Genomic DNA, 26,915 nt, shown 5'->3' on the forward strand with positions numbered 1-26,915 from the left:
TTGGGCACTTCTTGATTGTGGAAGTTCATGTCCTAACTCTTGGCATTTTTAGCCATCAATCATGCTTTAATCTTCCCCTGGCCTTGGTGCACTATTATTTGAGAGTACCCAAGCAAAGTGGTGCATTTCCATGTACCTGTTTGTTCAGATGGACTTTAGGTACTTCATCAAAACAACCCATTAAGCTCATTATCCATCATGATCACTAGAAAAGATCATTTCCTGGGCAGTCTGCAAAGAGGCTACATTCCATTCAATCATGGCTTCCCTGTGGTTCATCTAAGCCCTTGATTACTACATATCCAATGGGTCCCTCCAACAGTAGTTATTCTACCCTAGAATATATCTGAACCTCAGGTCCCACAACAGCTATCCACCTTATATTTAACTATTTATAATAAAGGACAACCTATCATTTTCTTGGAAACCGTGTCCCTTCACTGGATAGCTGCAAGGAAATTCCTTCTAATTTCATCCCAAAGCTGCTTCCCTATCTTTTCCATCTACTGACTCCTGTCTTTGGCCTATGAGCTATAGAAAACCATTTTCTTCCAACTTTAATAAGATAGTCCTGTGGAGATCAGAAGGATCCAGCTACAGAGGTTCTTAAAAGTTTGTGAACCCTTCTCAATGTTCAGTATTTCTGCACAAATATGACCTAAAACATTATTTGTTCTCCACACAAGTCCTAAAACTAGATAAAGAGAACCCAATTAAATAAACGAGTCAAAAACATTATACTTGTTCAGTTATTTACTGAGGGAAATGATCCAACACTAAGTATTTAGGAATTGTGTGAAGAAGAGGTCACATTTTAGGTCATATTGAAATATTGAAAATTCAAAAGGGTTCACAAACTTTCACAAGGGTTCACAAACTTCTGTCTCCATGTCTTTCTTTTTCCTAAGGAAAACTACTCTCCAGCTCTGTGTCAGGTTTCCAATACCTTCCTTAAAATGTTGCCTGCTGAAGTGGACATTTTGGGTCTCTTTACATTGTCTTGGCTCAACCCTTCATTATGCTTTCTAGTCCACCTTCTTTTTTAAAATTTAGGAGTACTGAGTTGGAAGATACCCCAAGACCCCCAATTCCCATGGCAATATTATGGGGGAGCTATTTCCCCACCATCAGAAATTTCAGAGATGGAAAAGTAGATTGCTGCGCTCCATGAAGCTTTCTTGCAGTGATATCTTTGGCGTCATCTTCTCAATTTCAGAGAAAAGAGAAAAACTAAATTCTTTTACTAGCCTGACAAAGGAAAGAAGTCTAAAAGTAGATTTTCCTAAAAGGAGCAAGCCTTATCGCATTATCATTATTTTTCTAGATTAGTCTGTCAGATGCCCATGAGGTTTAAACAAACACTTATAATGATCTACAGAACAATACCAAAGGGAGTGAAGCAATTTCCATGGAGTAGATCCATTTACTTATCTTACAAAATCATCTGCTCTAGATGAAGCTATTTTGCTGCTCATTTCTTATACACGGAAGAGTTGGCAGGTGAGTTCATGCAGTGCTTTGTCCATGGCCACTAAGAGGTTTGCAATTTAATTTAGAGACAGCTGTCAGGGAAGTTGAGGAACTAAACCTTCTTAAAGGTAAAATTTCCTTCAGGATGAGCTGAGCCCCTCCTTACTTGATGGACACATTCACACAGCTTTCTTGGCAATAGTATAGAAGAGATTTGAAGCTGTCCCTGATTTCTTTGATTCCCTTTAGCAAGTAGTTTCTCCTTCTCTCAGAACTGTCTATGTGTCTCTAAAATTAGAGAATCCACAAGGAGGTTTACCTCCTGTAATTATCTATTGTTACTTCTTATTTTGGAACCTTTCTGAAAGAAAAAACCCAAACGCTTCGCATTTTATTGTGCAGAACATTATAATTTATGAGATCCAAACTTATGCAAACTCAGGAAGAATCATTATTCTATATTCTCAAATTTTGATCAGTTTTGATTCTAGGGAAGTCTGTAGTGGAAGTGAGTACAATGCCTTTAAAACATGATTGAATGAGATTCTCAAAAAGGTTTCTACCACTCTGAGAGTTGTGAAGCTATTTGTAAAGGTGAGTAGGTTCACACCTTTCCATATTCTTCACAAAGTATAAGTGAAGTTGATCCTAGTGGGAGGAAAGGACTGATGTGGCAAAGTAGCTCCCCACAATCTGTAACTTTCTCACAAGTCATGTATGCACCTACGTGTATGTGATGCTGATGACATATTTTTCCAAAGAAAAGAGGATTCTTTCCCACATACCTGTAGGTACGGACATGACTTGTGAGAAAGTGACAGATTGTAGGAACTAGTCTTCTCCCTTTCCTCCCACCCAATTTTTGTCACTCTTGCTGAAACTTATCTGTACAATAAGAAATAAATCAGAAAAATGGAATAGACATTCCAGACTCTATTGGTGAAATGTTTTCTGCTTCAGGAATAAATTGCTCATCAACTATGTTTTCATCAATATTCCATAATATCCATTTCACTTGTTATTGTCTAAATGCAACCCTTTGGTGGAATCTTCTGAAAGCTTATTAGGGACCATTTAGTATCACAAGAAGGACCCAGTGCTGCTGCTGACAAACCATAGAATTAGTACTTGCCAGATGGATGCATTGGAAACCAAAAAGTCTCTGACCTGAAATTGTGATATAAGATCAGAAGTAGAATTTTCTCTCCTTCTCTTTCTCTCTGTTTCTCCATTTACCTCACTGCCCATTCATATCTCTACTCTGTAAGCAGGATGCCAAGATGAGTGTTGAGAACTTCACCTCTGGAACAGGGTTTATTCTCTTGGGACTCACCCATCAGCGGAAGGAACAGATTTTGCTCTTTATGGTCTTCCTCATCATCTACTTGCTTACAGTTTTGGGTAACCTGCTGATCATCATACTGGTACGCATTGATGCCCAACTGCGCACGCCTATGTACTTCTTTCTCAGCCATCTTGCAGGCTTGGAGATTGTGTATGTCACTGGCAGTTTGCCTCAGACATTAGCCTTTCTCTTGGATGGAAATAGAGTGCTTTCTTCAACCCGTTGCATCCTGCAGGGTTCCACTGGATTGAGCACGGGCAGTACCGAATGTTTGCTGTTGGGTGTCATGGCTTATGATCGCTATTTGGCCATCTGCAAGCCCTTGAAATATGCTTCCGCCATGGACAAGACACATCAATTACTGCTTGCCACCTCCTGTTGGACCATAGGTTTTCTCTTCTCAGTTGTATACGTTGCTTTCCTCTTTCACCATCCGTTCTGTGGCCTCAATTACATTAATCACTTCATTTGTGAACTGCCTGTTGTGCTAAAACTTGCATGTGATGATACAAAGCTCACTGAAGCCATACTTTATGGTCTATCAGCATTTATTGTTCTAGTTCCCTTTTCGGTTATTTTATGTTCCTATAGTTGCATCCTATATTCCATTTTTCAAATGCAGTCAGCTGCAGGATGGCATAAGGCTTTCTCCACCTGTGGTTCCCACCTTACTGTGGTCACCTTGTTCTATGGCACCGTCATTTCTATGTATATTATTCCCCAATCCAACTCATTTCCTGATCGGGACAAACAAATTGCAGTCTTGTACGTTGCGGTGACCCCTCTGCTTAACCCCATCATTTATACCTTGCGGAACAGGGATGTCCACCGGGCTGTGGGCAAACTGTTGAGAAGAAAGTCCTTCAAAAGAAATGACAAACATCCTAGTCTTGTGGAATTGGTCTGCATTTACCTAAAGTCTTGTAGTTTATAAACATTTTGGAGTATATTTTATGAACTGTATTTTATGCCTGGATGGCATAACAGAAGCAGTAGAATATATGATTACTGGTATAATGTAGAGAGACCAGTACAACCACATTGGCATTCTACTACAGTTATTTTGGTTCTGTTTTGATAAACAAGAACCAGAACTGGATTTTGTTCAAGTCCATTAATGAACATAATCACTGTTGCTGTTTGGGAATCTTTCCACAAAGTCACCAGCTAAAAGCGCTTTGGTGCAACATTGGCAGTTAGCCTGGAGCAGACTTTAGGTAAATGCAGACCTAACTACAAGGTCTTTAAGACCTTTTACATATAAAGAAATGTAGTTTCCTCCTCCATTGATAAATTGAAACTTTTTTTTCTTTAAGTTTCCTTTTTCCTCTTTCTTTTTCTATTATAGGTTTATGTTAGCTGGTCCTAATGGTGATGTGATAGTTAAGGTCTAATCCCTGGCTTCAGGAATAGTATGATATGAAGTTCTGTAGGAAGGTCTCCTGTGTTACCCTCAATTTGGAATATCTTTTCCATGGAGATCAGGGCAGCATTGTTTTCACCCACAGGTTTGGGCCATGTCACCTCAAGAGTGTCTATGTATTTTTTGTAGTTTTGTTACAATGATTATGTTGTGTTTTAATCTGATTATCTATTTATTTATCTTGATGTTCCTGTTTGATCTTGCTTGATCTTGATTTTATAGATTACTGTCTGCCACAGGACCTTCTGTGTGGAAAGTGGACTATAAATATCCTAAATAAATAAATAAAGCTCTTTTCTGTGACCTGCAGGAACTTCATCAGATGGATGGAGTGTCTAAACTTGGGTAGGATTTAAACTGGGATAAGGCAGGGAAGGTGGGGGAAACAAGTTGGTTATGCAGATGCAAATTACATGTGACAAATGTTCTGAGTACCTGATCAATTAACAACTGTAAGTCTTAAACCCCACTGTGTTTGTTGAGACTTTTAGAGATAGCCTGAAACTTCTTATATTTGCAATAGAGTCCTGGGAGTTTGAAATGCCCTGATTACTTTGCCCTTGCTTGGAGTCCTGATGTCAAACTTATATCCATTAATTCCTTTCTTCAAAATGTATCCCATTTGTCCTATGTAGAATCCTGAAGTAAATGCTCCTAATTCCAGTACATAATTTTATAGATTTATCAAAGTCAATATCCCCAATATATAGTTATCAAGATCACTCTCTGCCCCATTTGAATATAAGCCTACCCATATGAAAACTGTGAGATTTTTCCTGGTCCACAGTAGAATTAGAAGCCTTACAAGTAGTCATTCGAGGACATATCTCTTCAATCAGTAGGTTTATCCAAAAAGTAAGGAAGCACTTGAAGGAAAGAGAAAAAGAGGATGACCAGCAGCAAAGTGGATAGACTGTTACTGTGGCAATGGGTTGCTATTGGAAGAGCTGAAGGACCCTTCCCTGTTGACATTTCTGACAAGCGAGTGACTTCCTAAGAACTATATACCTTAACATTCTCATCTTTGAATATTTTTTTTTCCAGATTTAAGTGATTTGCCAAGATCCAGCTGAATATTTCACTACTGGGATTGGGGAAGAGAGATCCCGCCCTCAGCTCCTACTTTGTGGGGTGTCGCAGGGGTTGGCGTTCTCTCCCCTCCCATTTAACATCTACATGAGGCTACTGGGTGAGCTCATCCATCGCCATGGGATGAGGTATAATCAGTACGCTGATGATACCCAATTATACATCTCTGCCCCTGATGAAGTGAGTGATGCTGTGTACACCTTATCCCGGTGTCTGGAGGCTGTGAGGATCTGAATGGGGAATAAAAGACTTGAATAGAATAGAATAGAATAGAATAGAATAGAATAGAATAGAATAGAATAGAATAGAATAGAATAGAATAGAATAGAAATCTTTATTGTCATTGTACAACTTGTACAACGAAATTAATGCCACCCCAGTGCAGCTTTAAAAATATAAAAACCATAAAACACATAACACACATAACACACATAAAACACATATAACACAACCTTCACATTCCATATTGCACAACCCCTGAGGCTGCATTAATACTGCACTATACGATAGAATTCAGTATAGTTGCAGCTCTAAGATAGAAGCTATTCTTCAGCCTATTGGTCCTTGTTTTCATTATCCTGTACCGTCTGCCAGATGGTAATAGTTCAAAAAGTATAGTCCTGGGAAGCAGGATTTCAAATCATTCAGAGAGATTCCATTTTAATGAACTCACTATAAATGACGCTGGGGAATTCCTCTTAGAATTTCCAAGATTCTTTTTACTCCAGACTATCACTTATTCAATAAGATACATATCTTATTGAAATCTGTGAAATTCCTTCCTTCCTGAATCTTGCCCAGCTGTGTAGAGTTTAACAGATGTATACGCAACAGTGCAACCACAAATAAAGTGATATAGATGTTTTATGAAGTCAATGCCATTTCTATGTATTATACATGGATAAGGGAGATCAAATTCCTCTATATGAAAGAACAATATTGAGATCATCTTCTTACTCTTTTGGAATGGTCAAGGGAATACTGGTTCCAGTACTGGTGTCTCCTGATATGCTCATATAACACAGCTGTTCCGTCACCCGCATTGGCTCCCAGTAGGCTGCCAGGTCCACCACCTATGGCATAGGACCAGGCTATTTGTGGGACTGCCTATCCCCCATTGTTTCATTGCCCACCCTACCCAGTACAACCTTGCTATTATGGGTCTATCTTCATTGCTGTCACAATACCACTTCCCCAGTAAAGTTTATATTGGTTTACTTTCACACAATTACCAGCCTCCAAAAATTCTACTAATATATTACTCCCAACATAATTATTTCTCTCTCAACATTTTCTTTTCCTTTGTTCAAAGCAACCTGCGTCAACAAGGCAATGGTTAAAATATTGGATTAAGATTGGGGAATTCGAGGCTCAATTCTCTGCTGGGTTAGGGTTACAGAACTGGTTGTGATGCTAACACAGCAGTCTCAGCTCATGAGACGGAGGAGGGGCAGGGTAAAAATGGAATAAAAGTCTACTCATCTTTGTCCATTTATCTCCCTAACCAAGGAATCACAAATGGTCTTCTTCCATCTATGATGGAAGAGAAGCATGTAAATACATTCAGTATTCCTATCAGCTGTATCAGTTGAAACCTTTTTTATGTCTTATAACTGCCATCCCCTTCTTTGCTTTAAAGTTAACCCTGGTTGTCACACTACAAAAATCAATAAAGCCAGTGGACTTTCTACAGGTCAAGCCTCCTACATAAAAAGCACCTTCCTTTGTGTTTTTAGCCAAAGACAGCCCCAAGGGAGGGAGTTAATATTCTGAAGAATTCAAAAGAGAATTAGAGAAGTCCCTGTAGAATAGATTCAGAGTCTTCTATATTAGACTTGGAGCTTCAGGCAGATGATGACTTGAAGGGAGAAGAAAAGATAGCCCATTTTGCATCTTCAGGCATTGGCTGAGAATGATCAAGCAGTTAGACAATGCAGGTTGGACTGAACTGAGTTAGCCCCCATATAATGGAGTTTTAAAACAGTCTGCTAGATATACTATATCAAAGTAATTTAGCAAAATAAGTTTCTTGACAAGGGACATCTTTTGCATGGTTAAGATTGGTGGAGTCTCCAGTTCAGGAATAGGGCACGGTGGAACATTTTCCAGAGAGCTGTTATTAACATAAGGAAATATTTACCCATTTGAAGCTCTAGAGACAAGGCAATATGAGAAATTGCTTTATCCTCCTAACTCCCAGAGAATGGCAAGTGAAGCTCGGTATGTAACATCCAAGATCTTCACTTGTAACATTCTAGCCACTTCTGGTTTGGGTGTGTGTAGGTGTGTGCGTGAAAATGTCTTTCTTCATTTGCAGAGAATAACTATGGAGAAGCATGAAGGTAAGATCATATTTTGTAATCTGGAATGCAGGCTGGCAGCATAAGGAAACGTCACCACTTATTTGCAGGTATCTTTTTTGGCTGGCAATATTAGATCTGCCCCAGTTCTCACTTGAATCAAAGAGATGCCCATTTAAATTTCTTCTTCTTCTTCTTCTTCTTCTTCTTCTTCTTCTTCTTCTTCTTCTTCTTCTTCTTCTTCTTCTTCTTCTTCTTCTTCTTCTTCTTCTTCTTCTTCGTCTTCTTCTTCCTCTTCCTCTTCCTCTTCCTCTTCTTCCCTCCTCCTCCTCCTCCTCCTGCCTTCTCTCTCATTTTTCCTCTTTTTAAAACTCTCTTGATTTAGATAGCCTACCTGTTCTCAATTGCAAGGGAGAGATCAGCTTTCTGTACCTTGCATCTATCAGATGCGTTGGAGTTCCACTCCCCTTGAAAGAAAGAGACCTGGTAAAACAGAGGAGAAGGAGATCCACATTAGATCAGCAATCAGAGAGGTCAAAGAGAGTCATCCAACGTTCTGCACAATTTATTAGAACAATCTTAGTTTACACTTCGGTTTATTGATATATGATGGTCTTCTTTCTATCCTTGAAAAAAGATCTCAGCTCCCCTTTTCTGTATGTGGAGGATGGGGGAAGAAATGCAAGCCATTTCTTGTTTGCACACTTGCCCAGATAACACTTAGTTTGCTCTAAGATAGTGACCAAGAAGGATGCATTTTGTTCTGAGGTTTCAGGATACTTTCATGCCTTTTTTTTAACTAACAAAGAAAACAGCCAACCCACAAATCAGGTTTCTACAAAAGTGGTTCCAGTCTAGCTGTCAAATCCTTTGGTCATAGCCATTTTCTTCCATTCAATCCAATGATCTGCTTGAACTAACAGCAAAGCCAGGAATCCTTATATTGTGTCTCTGGCTATAGAGTTTTCCTAGCCCTTCATTAGTTCGTGTTAATTAAGGCTCGTTTTAGATAGACTTTGCTCCTCCAAATATTCTTGAGGGAGGTGAGAGCTGTCACCAAGAAATATCAGAAGTACTGAGAAGGGAATGTTAGAAGTGGTATAATACGAGACAATCTCACTAACTACTGGATTTTTTGTCCAAGCAGAAGCCCATGATGGAGGCCAACAACTTCACTGCTGTCTCAGAATTTGTCTTAGCAGGACTGACTAATCATCGTAAAACCCAGATTTTGCTTTTTGTGGTCATCCTCATCATCTATCTATTTACTCTTTTGGGAAACGTTGTGATCATCGTGCTCGTGCAAGCTGACTCCAGGCTTCACACACCGATGTACTTCTTCTTGACTCACCTCTCAGGTCTGGAGATTTGTTATGTCTCTAGCACCGTGCCCCAGATGTTGGTTCATCTCTTGTCTGGAAATGGAACCATTTCCTTCATACGCTGCACATCTCAGATGTACATTGCTTTGTCCTTAGGTAGTACTGAAGGACTTCTTTTGGGGGTCATGGCCTACGATCGCTATTTGGCCATCTGTCATCCTTTTTTTTACGCTGTTGCCATGGACAAGTGGCGTCAGGTGCAACTCACCACAGCTTCATGGGCTGGTGGCTTCCTCCTCTCCATGATGAATGTGGGCTGTACCCTACGCCTCCCCTTCTGTGGCCCCAACCACATCAATCATTTCTTCTGTGAGCTGCCAGTGCTGTTGAAACTTGCATGTACTGATACCTATACTACTGAGACCATAATTTTTGGAGCAGGTGTTCTGATCCTGTTGGTTCCCCTTTCAGCTATTCTGACCTCCTATGGGCTCATTCTATCTACTGTACTACAGATGCAGTCAGCTGCCGGTCGAAGCAAGGCCTTCTCCACATGCGCTTCCCACTTGGTGGTGGTCGCCCTGTTCTATGGCACGGTCATATCTATGTATATGAGACCTCGGTCAAGCACAACTCCAGACAGCGACAAGAAAATTGCTGTCTTTTACATTGTAGTCACGCCTCTGCTCAACCCTATTATCTATACCCTGCGAAACAAGGATATTCATGGGTCATTGGCCAAGATGCTAAATAAACAACACTAAAAAGACAACCACTGGTGTCCTCATGGGAGTTTAGAGGCTACCTTGGCCTATACTGAATTGAACATCATGTTTTGGGCAGACAGGAGTGACCAAAGATTGCCTCCAAATTAAAATCTCAAAAGGACATTACGAGGGAACCACTCATGATTTGTGTAAACCATCCTTTATATGTTCTGTTATTTCTAAGTTCGAAGTTCTGTCCTTGAGAAAGTGTTGTGGAATGTCTCCTCCCTCCTGGAAAAACTCAGACAAATCATGCACCCAGTTTGCTTTCCTAGCCACTTGATGGAGAATTCTGAAAGGAATGTGTACATCTACACCTGATTAGTTCTCTAATTTGAACAACCCTAATGGTTCAAGGAGAAATTGGGTTGGTTCCACATTTACTTTAAGAGAGATACTGTAATGATGGCACCAAGTTAATTGAGTCCTCCTTACTTTCCATATGAGCAGATCTATATGAGCAGATGAGAGTTTCCGTATCTATAATATTAGTTTCACAGCTAGCTAGATGTATCTCTTCTGAGTGGAACTTCTCCATCCAGCCTTTTTTTTTTCCCATCCACAACTTCTTTCACTCCATTATTCAACCAAACATCCTTTTTCATTACTTTCCATGTGGGCAACTTTGCATACTTTGTACCAATTTTTTCACTCTTGTCCAACAGCTTCCATGTCCTTTTTCCTTATTTCCACCTCTATTCATTCTGCTGAGAGATAATTTGTCTTTTGATATTTTTTCATACTAGACTTGCACTTTCTCTTCCTAAGCCATTCTACTTCCATTCTAGTTTCTTTCACATATTTTATTTCCTTCCATGTCCATTTTTTCCCATGAACCACTCTTGACAGCACCAAATAAGGTTCACATTCAGCCCCTCTCATCGCCCTTAGAACCTTTGCTAATTTTCCTTTTTTTTAAGCATAAACTCTCAAATCAATCATATTTTCAGACTGATTTCATTACCATGTGTGCACATGAATACCCTTATACATAAGATTGTTTGTTTGTTTATTTATATATCACATTTATATAGCGGCCCATTTCATACAAAGTAACTCTGGGCGGTGTACAATTAAATAAAATAACAAATGGATAAAAACAATCATTATGAAAGATAAAAAGGTGACTATTTAAATTCAACATCATCAAAATGTTTAAAAATTTTAAAATATACAAACCCCAGGGAGAGAGAGAATATTTATCATAGTGGAGCCATCTAAGAATGTCTCCAGTTCCTAAAGACCCCCAGGCCTGATGACACAAGCAGGTCTTGAAGGACTTCCTAAATGACATCAGGGAAGGGGTGAGCCTCACTTCAGGGGGGAGAATGTTCCACAAGGAGGGAGCCACAGCAGAGAACGCCCACCTCCTGGGACCCACTGAATGCAAGTCCCTGGCCGTTGGCACACGTAGCACACCTTCCCTGCCTGATCTAATGGGATGGGCTGATGTGATCAGGGAGAGGCAGTCCCTCAAATTACCCAGCCTCTGCCATGAAGTGCTTTAAAGGTCAAAAACAGCACCTTGAATTGGACCCAGAAGCAAATTGGCAGCCAATGCAGCTCACGAAGCAGAGGTGTAATGTGTGCTCTTCTAGGAGCACACATAATTGCCCACGTCACCGCATTCTGCACCAGTTGAAGCTTCTGGATACTCCTCAACAGCAGCCCCATGTAGAGTGCATTACAGTAATCCAATCTGGAGGTGACTAGGGCATGAGTGACTGTGAGCAGAGCCCCCCAGTCCAGGAAGGGGTGCAACTGGCGCACAATATGAAGCTGTGCAAACCACAACTGCCACCTGCTCTTTGAGCAGGACTTGTGAGTCTAGGAGGACCCCCAGATTGCACACAGGGTCTGTCTGGGGCAGTGCAACCCCATTCAGTACCAAAGATGGCATAGCCCTAGCACCAGAAGGCCCCAAAACCCAAAGTCACTCAGTCTTGTCAGGGTTCAGTTGAAGCCTGTTGTTCCCCATCCAGACCCTCACAGCCTCCAGACACTGGGATAAGGTGTCCACAGCATCTTTTAATTCACCAGGGGCAGAGATGTATAGTAGGGGATCATCAGCATACTGATGATAACTCACCCTGTGGCAATGGATGAGTTCACCCAGAGGTCTCAGGTAGATATTATATAGGAGAGAGAAGAGCACAGAACCCTGCAGCACCCCACATAGTAAGGGCCAAGGGTGGGACCTCTCCTCCCCAATCATCACTGACTGGAATCAACGTTGGAGAATGGAGGCAAACCAGGACAGCACTATGCAGCCCACCCCAGTCCCCTGAGCCGATCCAGAAGGATTCCATGGTCAATGGTATTGAAAGCCACCAAGAGATCAAGTACAACCTCCATCCCACCCATGCCAGAGATCATCCAGAAGTGTGACCAATGCTGTTTCTGCCCCATGCCCAGGTCTGAATCCAGATTGAAAAGGATCCAGATAATCCACTTCATCCAAGACCCTCTGAAGCTGTTCTGTAAAGTTGTGTAAACCTAAACAGAAACTCAATATCTGTTTAAGAGAGGAAGAGGGGACAGATTATTTTATTGCAACTATGGCCCAACCAGGTAAAACATTTACTGATATCAAGCAGTAAGATCAAAAAATTCATTGCTTATTAAAGGATGTACCCACATAATCTCGCTGTACATTTATGTATGTTTGTACACCCATATACATGGGCAGTTTCAAACCAATCCAAGACAGGAAAGACAATATTTAAACTGTGATCTGCTAAAAGGGGCCAGTTCACAAATTAGTGTAGAAGACTCAGACTCTACACAGAAGGAAATGTTACTCTGATTGCTCTAATGTTCCTGCCCACTGATATTCTGAAGTGGGGATCTCCCCACACTTAAAAAGAGTTTTTGCTGAACAGGATCATGGCAGAGAATTTCAGGACAGCATGGCTGGAGCAAGCAGGTTGGCATGTTAAGGCAATGAGATATGATCCTGCAGCATGTAGTTCTTTTGGACAATGCTAGGATGGCATCATTGAGGTGGAATCTGAATTTATCCAGTCTATTTCTCTGTTTAATTCAGTGACTCCAATCCAGAATGTATCTAAAATTCAGCAGCTTGCATTTAACTACAGGAGAGGGGAGCCCATCACCTTCAAAAGCAGTGTCCTTCTTCATTGGAGAGCTGCAAGGAAATTCCTTCTGATATTTAGCCCAAACTAGCTTCCCTATTCTTTTCATCCACTGGCTCTTGTCTTGGCCTGATGAATTACAGAAAACTATTTTATTCTACTTTTCCAAATTCTGCTTCCTCCACACACTTGGAAGCGAGCTCGTGGCAACAAAAGGATTGGGCAATTGAACAAACTCACTCCTGCCTTAGTCACCCCTGCTCCCCGAATGGACTACTGCAATGTGCTTTACATGGGGCTGCCCTTGGAGAACATTCAGAAGCTAAAGCTAGTTCAAAATGTTAACTTCAGCTTCTGGATTTTAGTTGACAGTGTGCTTCCGGGTTCAATGTATGCTTCCGGGTTCAAGCACAGTTCCTAATATGCTTCCGGGTTCAAGCACAATAATTCGCATTTGCAAGCTCTTTCTCTATATATACATATACATATACATATACATATACATATACATATACATATACATATACATATACATATACATATACATATACATGTACATACAGTATATATATACAAATACACACACAGATACATAAATACATAGATTGCATAGATACAAGCCACCTATTTCTTACAATTTGTGTTTGTTCATGGCCTCTAAGTTATCTTCAGTTAGAATTGACCAGCTGTTCATCAAGGATATTTTACGTGACCTCTCCTTCCATTACCCACTTCAGCAAGGTCCATGCATATTTTCACAAATAGGTCTCCTTGAAAATGGAAGAGTCATCTTAGGCTGATTATTTTTCCCTAGTCATTTCCCCCATTGAAGGGGATCGTCTTAAATTGCCATTTTTATTTTGGGGAAATATAGTATCACACACCCAACCATGTGTCTATGTCTGTAGATTCTCCTCGGATAGTTTGCTGAATTTCCATATTCTGCCTCATCCACAATCACTTGGAAGCCAGCTCATAGTGACAAAGGATTGGGCAACTGAACAAACTCACTCATGCCTTAGTCACCTCCCAAATGGACTATTGCACTGTGCTTTACATGGGGCTGCCTTCTGGAGCATCCAGAAGCTGCAGCTGGTTCAAAATGCAGCAATGAGGACAATTATGTTTGCTCCTCAATCAATTCATGTTATACCTCTGCTCCATGAGCTGTATCAGTTTCTAGTATGTTTCCGGGTTCAATTCAAGCTTATGGTAGTTACCTATCAAACCATTCATGGTGTTGGTCCAACTTATCCAAGACAGTGCCTCTCTCCAATTGTGTCAACTCATCCCATCAAACCTAGCAGGAGAGACATGTATGGATCCCTGCCATCTGACAGGACCCAGGAAGAGAGCCTTTTCGGTCATGGTGTCCACTCTTTGGAGCAGCATCCCCTCACACACACTCCCACCAATAGGAGTAGCTCCAACTCTGTTGGGCTTTTGTAAGCCTTGAAAAAGTGGCAACGTCACCGGGCATGGGGGATGGAACTTATGCGGGAGGGTAGAAATCATGTAAAACCTTGTACATGGGAGCATAACATAATGTAACATCAGTATCTGTGTGTGTGTGTGTGAGAGAGAGAGAGAGAGAGAGAGAGGTTAAGGGAAGATGGCTTCATCACTTTCTGCATATGCTTTTTTATCCTTATGTTTTCAAGTTTATCATAAATGTTTAAGGTAGAAGTATACAAGCAAATAAATAATCTTTCCATGTTTGTGTGTGTGTGTTGCTTCCTAATGTAATGACTTTCATCTTTTTGGTCCACACCCTAAATTATTATCATTCTTAATTTTGATGTGTGTGTTATTATGTATCAGTTCCTGATGATGTACAATCAAAAGGAGTCCTCTCTTCACCCGCAGTTGAAACCATTTGTAATTTTGGAATTCTCCTTTCAGCACACATCATTCAGTAATATTGGAGAATTTTATCTGATTCAGAAGAACAAATCTAAAGCAATAGAAGCCCACTGAACCATTATCTGAAATTGCTCCTCATAAGACTTGGCTTGCAAACAAGCATCTCCCCAACCTAGTTGAACACCTCACATTCTTTCTTAAAATGTGGCACCCAGAATTTGACACTTACTCTTTACATGTGGACAGTTTACACATTTGGGTTTTTTCCCCCTGATCTTATCCTGACTTCTTCAGTTTTGTTGCATGTCAATGGGAAACAAAGAAGAAAGTAAATCAGTATTGTCTTAATGTTTTGGTTAATTAAATTAGTTTTTGTCTGTTTGGTCTCAGCATAATACTCCAGCCTCTCTAACTCATTTAGGCTCTGCCTAATCATTGATAGAAATCCAGTGGTGCACTTATCTAATTCACTTCACTTCAATCACTGTGTGTGTCCCTCTTCCAAGATGGAAGATATCCCACAACTCCAGTTCCCAGAACAATATTACAAGGGAATATGAAGGTCTTGGTAGGAGCTTATTTTAGTCTCTTGGCCCAAACTTTCATGGCAGCTTTCTGGGTACCTTCATCTTAGGATGCAGGACTACTGATTTGGAAGACCCCAAATCCCTATGACAAAATGATGAAGGAACTATTTCCCTACCAACAGCACTGAAGTAGGAGATGGCCACTGTCCCTGTGAAGCTCTCTTGGAACGCTATCATTGGAGATCTTCCCAATTTCAGGGAAAAGAGAGAGGTTGAAGCCTTCTCTTGTCCAGGCAAAGGAAACAGGCCTAAATCTGAAGTTGCTAATGGAAGCAATTTCATCACATTGACTTCATTTGTTTTAAATTAGTCTCCCAGGTTCCCATGAGGTTTAAAGAAGCAGGAACATTTGTAATGATCTACAGGAGAGGACTCAAGGGAGTCAAGCAATTTTAAGTGAGTAAATCCATCCATTCAGAGTCTTACAAAATCTTCTCCTTATAATGAAGAAGGAAGCCAGTGGGCTACTCTGTTCCCCTTAGGCACTGAATTGTTGCTTAATAAAGGTAAAATGTCCTTCAAATTTTAGTTGAATTTAGTTCCTGAGGACTTCATGAAATCATCTATGCAGTTTTCTCAGGAATAATATAGAAGAGGTTTGCCTATCTCTTCTTCCAGGATATGCTTTGATTTCCCAGTCCAGCTTCAGCCCCATTTCTATCAGGTTACTAAGAATCTAATTCAGGCAGCATTTTTGAGGACCAAAGATGAGAGTTTCTGATGATCCCTGCCTAAATACTTCATTAAATTTCAGCATCATTCCATGGGAATCCAACTCACATCTACCTAGGTTTGGCACTTTTTCTGATGCTAGTATTATGTAGCACAATTCTTCAGGAGCTGACAAACTGCTTGGAGAAGCACAGAGGTATATTTTATTTTATTAGTTTTATCAGTTTAGGGATGAAGGACCAGATAAATGGCAGATAACCTTGACTGATTTCCAAAAATTAAAAAAATCAGATCCATCTAGTAATTGAATGGGAAATCACCAGGAAATTTGGACTTATAGACTAGACTGGGAAGTTCATGGAACATCTCAGAAGAAGACAGTGGCAAATTACTCCAGATTGTGGGAACTAGTCAGCCAACATCCCTCCTTACTTTCTTCCACCCACTACTGTATTTGTTTTCCTTAATGAAACTTTTCTACATATTTCCTACAACTATTTTTGTGGTGCCTGGAGGCTGGAGGCACCTGGATGGGGGACAACAGGCTTCAGCTGAACCCTGGTAAGATGGAGTGGCTGTGGGTACGGGGAGACTTAAGATCTAGGAGTTTGTCATCTTTGGTTCTTGATGGGGTTGCATTACCCCAGACAGACCCGGTGCATAATCTGGGAGTCCTCCTGGACTCATGACTCCTGTTCGAAGAGCAGGTGGCAGTCATGACTAGGAGTATAGCAGTTATGCCCTTCCTCAATCGGGATGCCCTCTGCAGAGTCACTCATGCCCTGGTCATCTCCCAGTTGGATTACTGCAATCCACTCTACATGGGGCTACCCTAGAAGAGTATCCAGAAGCTGCAGCTGGCACAGAATGAGGCGACGTGGACAGTTCTGAATGCCCCCACGGGGCACATATAACACTGCTGTTATGCGAGCTGCATTGGTTGCTGGTTTGCTTCCGGGTCCAACTCAAGGTGTTGGTTATCACCTTTAAAGCCCTTCATGGCACAGGAACAGGTTATCTGAGGAGCCATCTCGCCCCTGTTATATCAGCCCACCCCACTCAGTCTGGCAGAAGGGGCATGCTGCAGACCCCACCAGTCAAGGAATTTTGACTGGTGGGATCTAGGAAGAGGGCCTTTTCTGCCATGGCCCCCGCTCTGTGGAAGAACCTACCTCCTGAGGTGCAATGTGCCCCCCCCCCATGGCCTTCAGGAAGAGCCTGAAATCCTGGTGATGCCAGATGGCCTGGGGGCTGGATGGGGGCTCGCCTCGGTGGAAGTGGGGTAATTGATTCTGCCCCCCCCATCTTGAATGTTTTTAGTTTTTTATGTATAGGGTTTGCTTTATAGCTTGACCTTTTAATGAATTAATCCATTTTAATTAATTAATGTGCATTTATTTTTTTAATTGTTTGTGGGTTTTGTTTTAATTGTGAGCTGCCCAGAGTCACCCGTTGGGGGAGATGGGCGGTATGCAAATTTAATAAATAAATAAACTATTATACAGAAATTCTAGCTTCTTTTGGTAAAATGCTTTCTCTTTGGAGATAAATCATATGTAACACTATGGAGTGCAAGAGCACCTCCCTCATGATAGTAGTCAATGCATTATTTGCCAAAAGCAGTGCACTGTTCTAATCCGTTGAGAGGGTTTTTGGTATCATCTAGTATTCCTGAACGGATTCAGTCCTGTTCCTGACAAACTTATGATCTGTAATGGCCAGACAGACAGCACTGAATGAACTCAGCTGAGATTGTACTATACTGTAATGGGCTGAAAGTAGACTTTTCTCTCCCTCTCCTTCTTCCTCGTTCTGTTTTTCCTTTTATCTCATTGCCAGTCAACATCTCCGCTCTAGAGGCAGGATGCCAAAATGAGAGCTGAGAACCTCACCTCTGGAACAGGGTTCATCCTCTTGGGACTCACCCATCAGCGGAAGGAACAGATTTTGCTCTTTCTGGTGTTCTTCATCATCTACTTGCTGACAGTTTTGGGTAACCTACTGATCATCATACTGGTACGCATTGATGCCCAACTGCATACGCCTATGTACTTCTTTCTCAGCCATCTTGCAGGCATAGAGATTGTGTATGTCACTAGCACTTTGCCTCAGACGTTAGCCCATCTCCTGGCTGGAAATGGAGAGCTTTCCACAACACGTTGCATGTTGCAGGGATGCAGCGCTTTGAGCATGGGCAGTACCGAATGTTTGCTGTTGGGTGTCATGGCTTATGATCGCTACCTGGCCATCTGCAAGCCCTTGAGATATGCCTCTGCCATGGACAGGAAGCACCAACACCTCCTTGCCACCTCCTGCTGGATCATGGGTTGCCTCTTCTCAATGGTCAACATTGTTTGCATCTTTCATCATCCCTTCTGTGGTTCTAATTCCATTAACCATTTCACATGTGAACTGCAGTTTGTCCTGAAACTGGCATGTGGTGATATCAAACGCACCAAAGCCATCCTGAATGGTCTATCAACATTTATTGTTCTAGTTCCCTTTTCTATTATCTTATGTTCCTATAGTTGCATCCTGTATTCCATTTGTCAAATGCAGTCAGTTGCGGGATGGCAGAAAATTTTCTCCACCTGTGGTTCCCACCTTGTTGTGGTCACCTTGTTCTATGGTACCATCATCTCTATCTACATTATTCCCCAGTCGATCTCAGATCCTGATCGGGAGAAAAAAATTGCAGTCTTGTACATTGCGGTGACCCCTCTGCTTAACCCCATCATTTATACCTTGCGGAACAAGGATGTCCACACGGCTATGGGCAAGGTGTTGAAAAGAAGCAGCTTTGGGGCAAAGCCATCTTGCTGAATGTGTCGTTTTCAACTAAAGTCTGCTACATGCTCACTATTAATATTGCACCAAAACATTTCCGGCTGGTGACTTGTGGGGAGTTTCTTAATTGTTTGGGATGAAATTTAAATCTGGATCTTCAAATGTTGCTGAGAAGAACTGCTTGGAACAAAAATAAGGAAAATCTAAATGTGGCTGAACTAGTCTGTTCATTATTGAAAAAGTCCTGGTATTTTTTACTATACAACAGGGTTCCTCAACCTTGGCAACTTTAAGATGGGTGGATTTCAACTCCCAGAATTCCCCAGCCTCTGGAAGTTGAAGCCCACCCGTCTTAAAGTTGCCAACGTTGAGGAACCCTGCTATACAACACTGCATGCTGATGGATTTCTGAAGAGGTAAGAGAAGTGGGACAATATTAAGAAAGATTTTAAAGCAAGCAAATTCTTAGTTGGTCAAAGTCCAGGATAAAATGACATAACACTACAGAGATAGAAGGTTTGCATCCATTTCAGCATTACTAACATTGCTAACATAACAGTCTGAAACATTATAGGTATACCTTGTATCAATAATAATAATAATAATAATAATAATAATAATAATAATAATAAGAAGAAGAAGAAGAAGAAGAAGAAGAAGAAGAAGAAGAAGAAGAAGAAGAAGAAGAAGAAGAGGTAGTCAAATCCAGTCTAAACATCTGGCTGACTGTGCGACCAACAATAATAATATACTGCTACAATTATTCTAAGTGGTAAAATATTGTCTGTAAATATTTTATTCAAATTTTCAATAAAATTATTAAAAATATATTGTCTGTAAAATGTAAAATGATTTATGAGAATTCCAATAAAAGCTCTTGAAGTGTATGTCTACATTTCTTAGGAAGTTTAATATCAGCTGTACTGTGGAGGAGAGAAAAATGGGACAAGGAAGAATATGAGGAAGACTTACAACCAAACCTAACCACATAAACATGTAATAATACTGAGCAATAGTGTAAAAACAATAAAACACAGGTTAAAAGATATACCCACATAATTTAGATATATATGCTCTTACACATACATATTCGCACTCTAAAACCAGTCCAAAATAGACAAGATAGGATTTAAATTGTGATCTGCTAAAAGTTAACCGGCCATTTTACACAAGTGCCCTATATGTGATCTCATCTCACACTCTAAACAGAGGGAAATTTTACTCTGGTTCTCCACCATTTTTGCCTACTGACGTTCCTAAATGGAGATCTTCCAAACTTGAGAAACATTTTTCTGAACGTGATTGTGGCAGACCTCTACAAGGCAATATGGTTGGAGTAGGTAGGATGAGGCAATAGCATATGACACTGGAGCATGTTGTTCTTATGGAAGATGTTCTATAGTCTATTGAGTCTGCTTATATGGGAATGTGGAAATGGAAGGGCAGTTTGAATTTATCCACTGTATTCCAGTGTTTAATTCAGTGACTGGAATCCAGAATATATCTAAACTTCAGGCCTTACAACTGCTCACTGATACAGCTTGTGTTTAACTATCGGAGAAGCCAACATCTTCTGGGCAGTGTTCTCTTTCATTGGATAGCTGCCAGGAAGCTTCTTCTCATCTTTTCTCATCATTCCTGCTTGTTTTTTCCATCCCCTGGCTCCTGACTCCATCCCCTGGAAACCATTTTCTTCCAAAATAATCCTTTGGAGATTGGAAAGCTACAGTAGCTTTTTGCCAAGGAAAACTATTCTCATCACAGTTTCCAAAGAGATCAACCACTGCAGATGTTCTAGTTCTCAATCCGTGGCCTGCAGAAATGGACGCTGAGGTGGCTTTTTCCATATATTATGCAGGATTTCTTCATCCCAACTTTATGCCTTATCTATCCAGAAGGTTTTTGAGGAATGAGTCACATTGTTCTTTTGAAATCTGATGCCATATTGGATGGATCTGTTATTTATTTTTGCAAAATAGAAAATAAATAAAAAATAGCAGGAGAAATAATGTTCTGCTCAGTCCCTCTTGATCAATATCTGGGAAGTGGTCTCTTTGGCTGACATAATGTATATTCAAAAAATTCATGGGATGTTCTGCACGACTGCTTTTTTTTCCCCATAAGTTAAAAAACAAATTATTTGTCTTTATTTTGCTTTATTCCCTTTTTAAAAAGTTTTTTAAAAGATACAGGATTTTGAGTAAAGACTTGACAGAGACTGTTTTATTTTTTTTATTTATCTTTATTTTATTTAAAAGCAAATATATTAAAAGGACCTAACAACAAATCAAGATTCCAACAACTTTTCTGTATAGTCCAGTAAACAGAAAGAAGAATTTGGCCTGTTACATTTTGCAAAAAGGATAATTTTTTCCCAAACTGAATCATACTTTTCTGGTATATCCCAACAAATAATTTCTCTTTGTTTTGCTTCACAGTGTGCTTCAGATTGCAGGAACTTTGGCTAAGGAATAGCACCTGTATAAGAATCTTTGGAAGTCTGTTGTGAGTAGTTAGACAAGAGCTCGGAATGCGATTTCCATCTGCCATAAACTCAAGAATTTCATTGACAATATCACTAATGCAGTCTGACCATAGCCTTGGAGAGCTTCTGGTTGACTGGAGAAGTGGCTGCCAAAGTCGCTGTGAAGTTAGAGCTTAGGAATAGCACAAATGCCTTGCATATTTAAGACCTGCAATATCCACAATTAAAAGGTCTCAGATAATAACCAGAAAATGACCTCTAGCTGGAGCTATCCTGCCCGCTATATTAGATAGAGCTGGGATGACAGGATCCTTTGTCTCGCCAACTGAAAAGCAACTCCTCTCACAGTTCAACAACAGGGACTAACTGTGAAAAGTACCATGATGGGATGTTCCTCCAACCTCCTTCTAATCAATCTGAAGAGTAGGAATGTCTGGGAATCAGCAATAGCAGAGCTCATAGTACGGGAGTGCATTGGTTATGGGTGTGTTTCCAGATCCAATTCAAGGTGCTGGTTGTCACCTTTAAAGCTCTGCATGGCTTAGGACTGGATTACCCAAGGGACCCTCTTCTCCCAATAGTTTCTACCTGTCTAATTTGGTCCAGGACATTGGGGATGCTACAGATCCCATCAGCCAATGTCAGGTTCAGCCCAAGAACAACAGTGAGACAGTCCAGAACAGTTTAGCTCCTTTATTAGTTTATACCTAATAGACAGAATCTCGCCAGACTAACTCTGTACCACAACAACAGTAACTATAACCATGAGTCTTTGGTGTTGCTTCCATCAGCCTCCTGGATTTTTCCTCTTCCTTCTACTCTGTGTAAATGTGTTTTTTTATAAATTTTAACTATGCATTTATTTATTGTTTTAATCTATTGTAAGCTGCCCAGAGTCCCCCATTGGAGAGAGATGGGTGGGGATAAGTTTGATAAATAAATAAATACGCAAATATGCATGAAGGAGGAACACACTGTATCAGGAAGGTACATCTGGACAATTCTGAATGCAACCTGACTTTGTGTAAATGCTCTTTTTTCCAGAAAACCAAGAGAATAAATGGTGTTTGAGCTGGAAGGAAACTGTTCATTCCATTACAGATTCTGATTGACTGTGCTTTATTTAGCATTTCAGAACCACTTGAGATATCGTTATCATAATTCACACATAATGGTAGGGTTGATCAAATAGCACCATCTTCTAAATATCTATTTGCTAGGTAGGACTAAGTTCATGTCCAGATTTTGGCAGATATTTTTGTGGTATGTAATGGATTATCTAGTGCATCAGCGAAATAGGAATGACATAGTTGGATTTTAAAAAATGCTTTTCAGTCATTAAGTATTATTCTAAATATTTATAGAAATACAGGTAGTCCTCTCTTAAAGGTCATTTGTTTAGTGACCATCTGAAGTTATGACTTACAACCAGTCCTTGCACTTATGACCATCGCAGCATCCCCTTGGTCTCATGATCACGATCCAGACGCTTGGCAACCAGCCCACACTTACAACAGTTGCAGCATCCCGTGGTCACATGATCGCCATTTGCTATCTTCCCAGCCAGTTTCCGGCAAACCAAATCAATGGGGAATCGCAAGATTCACTTCTCAACCACTGCAAAAAATCAGGTGCGGCCACGTGATGCTTCACTTAATGACCACCTCACTTAATGATGAATTTTTCAGTCTCTATTGTGGTTCTTAAGTGAGGACTGCCTTTAGATCTACAATATCTAGGCTCCATTCATCTAAATAGACACAAGGTAGCAGCAAAGAGATACAGACATCTGTTTGGGGATGCTCAGCATACAGCCCAGATATGGTAGGTGCATGTAAACAAAACATTTCCAGATGATAATTCATGGCTAAAAGCCAGCAAGCAAAGAAATGCATAGACTGGAAATAGCAGGGAATGCCTTGAATACACTTTGGCACTCTGGATCTGTTCTAGAATTACCAGATGGCTGAAGCATTCTGCAATGCTTCTTGAGAAATCCTACAGTCCTAGAACAGCTGCAGAACAACAGGGTGGAGAGTTTTGCTCTAAAAAAAAGGGTTTTGCCTCTTTCTTGAGACTGAGCCATTGTCAAATGTCTTTCCTTAACCACAGGAGGATCTTAGCAGCTGATTTAGTGTCTTGACCCAATTATTCAGTATTGCTTTCTTCAACTTCCTTTTTAGGTTTCAGGACTACCAAAATGGAAGCCACCCACAACCCCCAGTTTCCATAAGAATATTGCATGGGAACTATTTTCCAACTGCAGAAAGAATACAAATGGAAAAGGTGATCACTGTCTGTCCTCCATGAAGCTTTCTTGGAGCTAAGTCTTTGGAAACAAGCTCTCAAGTTCTGGGAAAAGACAGTGGCTAAAGGTTTCTGCTGCCCAGGCACGGTAAAGAGGTCCAAATCTGGAGTTCCTCAGTGGAGCAAACTTCATCACGTTATCATCACTTTTCTAGATTAGTTGCCCACATACTTACGAGGTTTAAAGAAGGAGCAAAACATTTATAATGATCTACTGAAGAGGACCAAGGGGAGTTGAACAATTTCCACTGAGTGGATCCATATCTCATAATCTGAAAAAAAACTTCCCCTTATAATAAAAAGGAAGGTTGCATGCTGCCCACCTCTCTTTATGCACTGAGTAGTTGCTTCATAAAGGTGAATTATCTTTCAGGTTGAATTCAGCTCCTGTGGACTTAATCCACACAGTTTTCTTGGCAATAGAATAGAAGAGGTTTTTCTTTTTCCTCTTTTCTTCCCAGTCTAGCTACAGCCCCATTTCTAATAGGTTACCAGGAACATTTCTGGGGGACTGTACATGAGATTTTTTGATGATCCTGCCCAAATACTTCCCTATATTTCAGCATCATTCACTGGGAATTGTACTAGCAACTACCCAAGCTCTTAGCCCCTCATCTGAAGCTGAAAGACAGAAAAACACCTCCCTGATAGCTGATGAAGTCCTGGGAGAAGCACAGAGGTAAGTTTCTATTGTATTATTTTTGTCAGTTTAAGTGGCCAATGAAGTTGAATGAACTAAAAAAAAAAAAAGAGTCAGACTTGGTTAGTATCTAGATGGGAGATCATTAGGACTATAAATTACCCTGAGATGTTGAAGAAACACCCCAGAAGAAGACAAGGAAGGACAAATAACTTCTGAGTTGTTGTCACGAATGCTACACGTGACTTCAAGGAGAATTTACTTTATATGGGTGTAGATTGCTGGTTTCTAAAGAAGCAATCTATTCATTAAAATAAGTACAGTATTATATCCAGAAAGTATCCTGATTTCAATTACTGTGAACACTGGTGTATTTTGAAGGAGAAGATGGTGGCTTCTTCCCTGATTACCTTTAGAAAGGTCTGAGAAGAGCACCCCATCTCATCAATTTCTCCTTCACTAAATATTTTCTACATGCATCAGAGCTTCCATCCATAGAGTCCACAATAATATTTATCCCCTGTAATCACCTCTGGCTATTTCCTCATTTTTGAACTCTCAGAGAGTTCAAGCTGTCCTCATTTTATTGGTCAGGAATCAAATTTTGAGATGCTAAGTCAGTAATTGAAGCAAATTGCTGAGAAATCAATATCCTGTCTTCCCTGAAGTTTGATATATTGCAGTGTTTCAATGGAATTCTTTTTTATATCTAATTTTTATTTTAAAACATTTTCAACAGAATACAAACAATACAAATTTTGAAATGAAGAGAAGAACAATAGGGAAAAGTAATAAGTGAAAAAGAAATAAAGCAACAGAAATAGAAAAAAAGAAAAAAAGTGATAAAGAAGTCGCTTCCAATCTTAACAGCAGTTATAAGTACATTGATATTTTACCCTCACTCTCTAAGGTTATATCATAATTTCCTTCTTTCCATAATCTACCCTTTCTAATCATCAAATCCATAAATCACCAGTTCATTTTCCCCCTTTTTTTCAGCAAAAAGTCCGTAAGGGGGTTCTGTGTTTCAATGGAATTCTGTAGAAGAACAACGGATAATTTAACAAACACACAAACAACAATCTACTTAATAATGTAAAGGAACTGTTCAAAAGATTTTAAGAACTGTGAAATGATTTGTAAGGGTTAGTAGTTTATAGTTTCTGTGCTATTGGTAACTTTGAATGAAGATGATCCTGACTGCACTTTGTCCCAAAGGAGAAAGGACTTCTTATAAAGAGACTTAAGGACATATATTCATGATAGAAACTAGTGTGCCATATCACTCCTTACTGTCCTTCCACCTGACATTCATCACTCTTGCTGAAAATCATCTATATCTCTCCTACATGAATTAGGCTAGCAATTCCAAATTCTATTGTTTTCTGTTTAGGGGATAAATCATATGCGAATCATTCCAACTTTTAAGTTTCATAATGGTGATCCCGAGACAGGAGTTGATGCATTATCTGCTAAATGCAGTGCAGGGTGATAATCTGTTGAGGATGTCTTTGGTACCATTCTGTATTAATGAAAATGTTCAGTAGTGCTGCTGACCAATCCAGAAAGTTGCACTGGAAATCAAGGATCTCTGAGCTGACATTCTACTATAGTTGGTTGGATGGAGAATTTTCTCTCCCTCCTCTCTATCTCTGTTTTGCAATTACTCTCATTGCCCATCAATATCTCTATTCTGTAGGCAGGATGCCAAGATGAGAGCTGAGAACTTCACTTCAGAAACAGGGTTCATCCTCTTGGGACTCACAGATCATCGAAAACAACAAATTCTGCTTTTTGTGGTCTTCCTAACAATCTACTTGCTCACAGTTTGGGGTAACCTGCTAATCATCATACTGGTACACATTGATGCCCAACTGCACACACCTATGTATTTCTTTCTCAGCCATCTTGCAGGCATGGAGATTGTGTATGTCACTAGCACTTTGCCTCAGACATTAGCCGACCTCTGGGCTGGAAATGGAGTGCTTTCCACAACACGTTGCATGTTGCAGGGTTTCAGCGGATTGAGCATGGGCAGTACCGAATGTTTGCTATTGGGAGTCATGGCTTATGACCGCTACTTGGCCATCTGCAACCCCTTGAGATATGCCTCTGCCATGGACAGGAAGCACCAACACCTGCTTGCTGCCTCCTGCTGGATCATAGGTTGCTTCTTCTCAATGATCAACGTTGTTTGCATCTTTCGTCATTCATTCTGTGGTCCCAATCACATTAATCATTTTGTCTGTGAGCTTCATTTTTTGCTAGATCTTGCATGTGATGATACAAAGCTCACCAAGGCCATACTGAATGGTCTAGCAGCATTTATTGCTCTAGTTCCCTTTTTAGTTATCCTATGTTCCTATAGTTTCATCTTGTATTCAGTTTTTCAAATGCACTCAGCTGCAGGATGGCGTAAGGCTTTCACCACCTGTGGCTCCCACCTTGTTGTGGTCACCTTGTTCTATGGTCCCATCATCTCTATATATATTATTCCCCAGTTGACCTCAGATCCTGATCGGGGCAAACAAATTGCAGTGTTGTATATTGTAGTCACTCCCCTGCTTAACCCCCTCATTTACACCTTGCGGAACAAGGAAGTCCACAAGGCATTGGGTAAGGTGTTGAACAGAAGCAGCATTGAAGAAAAACCATGAACATTCTTATCTTGTTGAATTCATGTTTTAACCTAAAGCCTACTACTTGAAGTCACTATCAATATTGCATTAAAATGCATTCAGCTGTTCACCTGTGAAGAGTTTC

At 40.4% G+C, this 26,915-nt stretch overlaps 4 protein-coding genes across 4 annotated transcripts; all 4 read left to right on the forward strand.

Annotated features, from left to right (window-relative positions):
* Window positions 1–2,750: 2,750 nt before the first annotated feature.
* On the forward strand, window positions 2,751–3,749 carry LOC112541810 (olfactory receptor 2B8-like). The gene has a single exon (XM_025172870.2). It carries the CDS (start codon window positions 2,751–2,753, stop codon window positions 3,747–3,749), a length of 999 nt encoding a protein of 332 aa, XP_025028638.2.
* Window positions 3,750–8,777: 5,028 nt separating this feature from the next.
* LOC148215328 (olfactory receptor 2D3-like) lies at window positions 8,778–9,713 on the forward strand. The gene has a single exon (XM_088144104.1). It carries the CDS (start codon window positions 8,781–8,783, stop codon window positions 9,711–9,713), a length of 933 nt encoding a protein of 310 aa, XP_088000230.1. The 5' UTR covers window positions 8,778–8,780.
* An 8,092-nt stretch (window positions 9,714–17,805) lies between these two features.
* On the forward strand, window positions 17,806–18,756 carry LOC103055322 (olfactory receptor 2D3). Its single transcript, XM_007437719.3, has one exon. The coding sequence runs from the start codon at window positions 17,806–17,808 to the stop codon at window positions 18,754–18,756; it is 951 nt and encodes a 316-aa protein (XP_007437781.3).
* A 7,108-nt stretch (window positions 18,757–25,864) lies between these two features.
* Window positions 25,865–26,809, forward strand: LOC112541811 (olfactory receptor 2C1-like). Its single transcript, XM_025172871.1, has one exon. The coding sequence runs from the start codon at window positions 25,865–25,867 to the stop codon at window positions 26,807–26,809; it is 945 nt and encodes a 314-aa protein (XP_025028639.1).
* The last annotated feature ends 106 nt before the right edge of the window (window positions 26,810–26,915 follow it).

The sequence above is a fragment of the Python bivittatus genome, unplaced genomic scaffold (genome assembly GCF_059951505.1).
Source record: "Python bivittatus isolate LINGU-HERP-01145 unplaced genomic scaffold, Pbiv_v1 ctg000430_np1212, whole genome shotgun sequence".
Taxonomy (NCBI): domain Eukaryota; kingdom Metazoa; phylum Chordata; class Lepidosauria; order Squamata; family Pythonidae; genus Python; species Python bivittatus.

What these genes read in the sequence shown, in the direction of transcription:
- LOC112541810 (XM_025172870.2), top strand. Translation starts at nt 2,751, where the DNA reads ATGAGTGTTGAGAACTTCACCTCTGGAACAGGGTTTATTCTCTTGGGA.
- LOC148215328 (XM_088144104.1), top strand. Translation starts at nt 8,781, where the DNA reads ATGATGGAGGCCAACAACTTCACTGCTGTCTCAGAATTTGTCTTAGCA.
- LOC103055322 (XM_007437719.3), top strand. Translation starts at nt 17,806, where the DNA reads ATGAGAGCTGAGAACCTCACCTCTGGAACAGGGTTCATCCTCTTGGGA.
- LOC112541811 (XM_025172871.1), top strand. Translation starts at nt 25,865, where the DNA reads ATGAGAGCTGAGAACTTCACTTCAGAAACAGGGTTCATCCTCTTGGGA.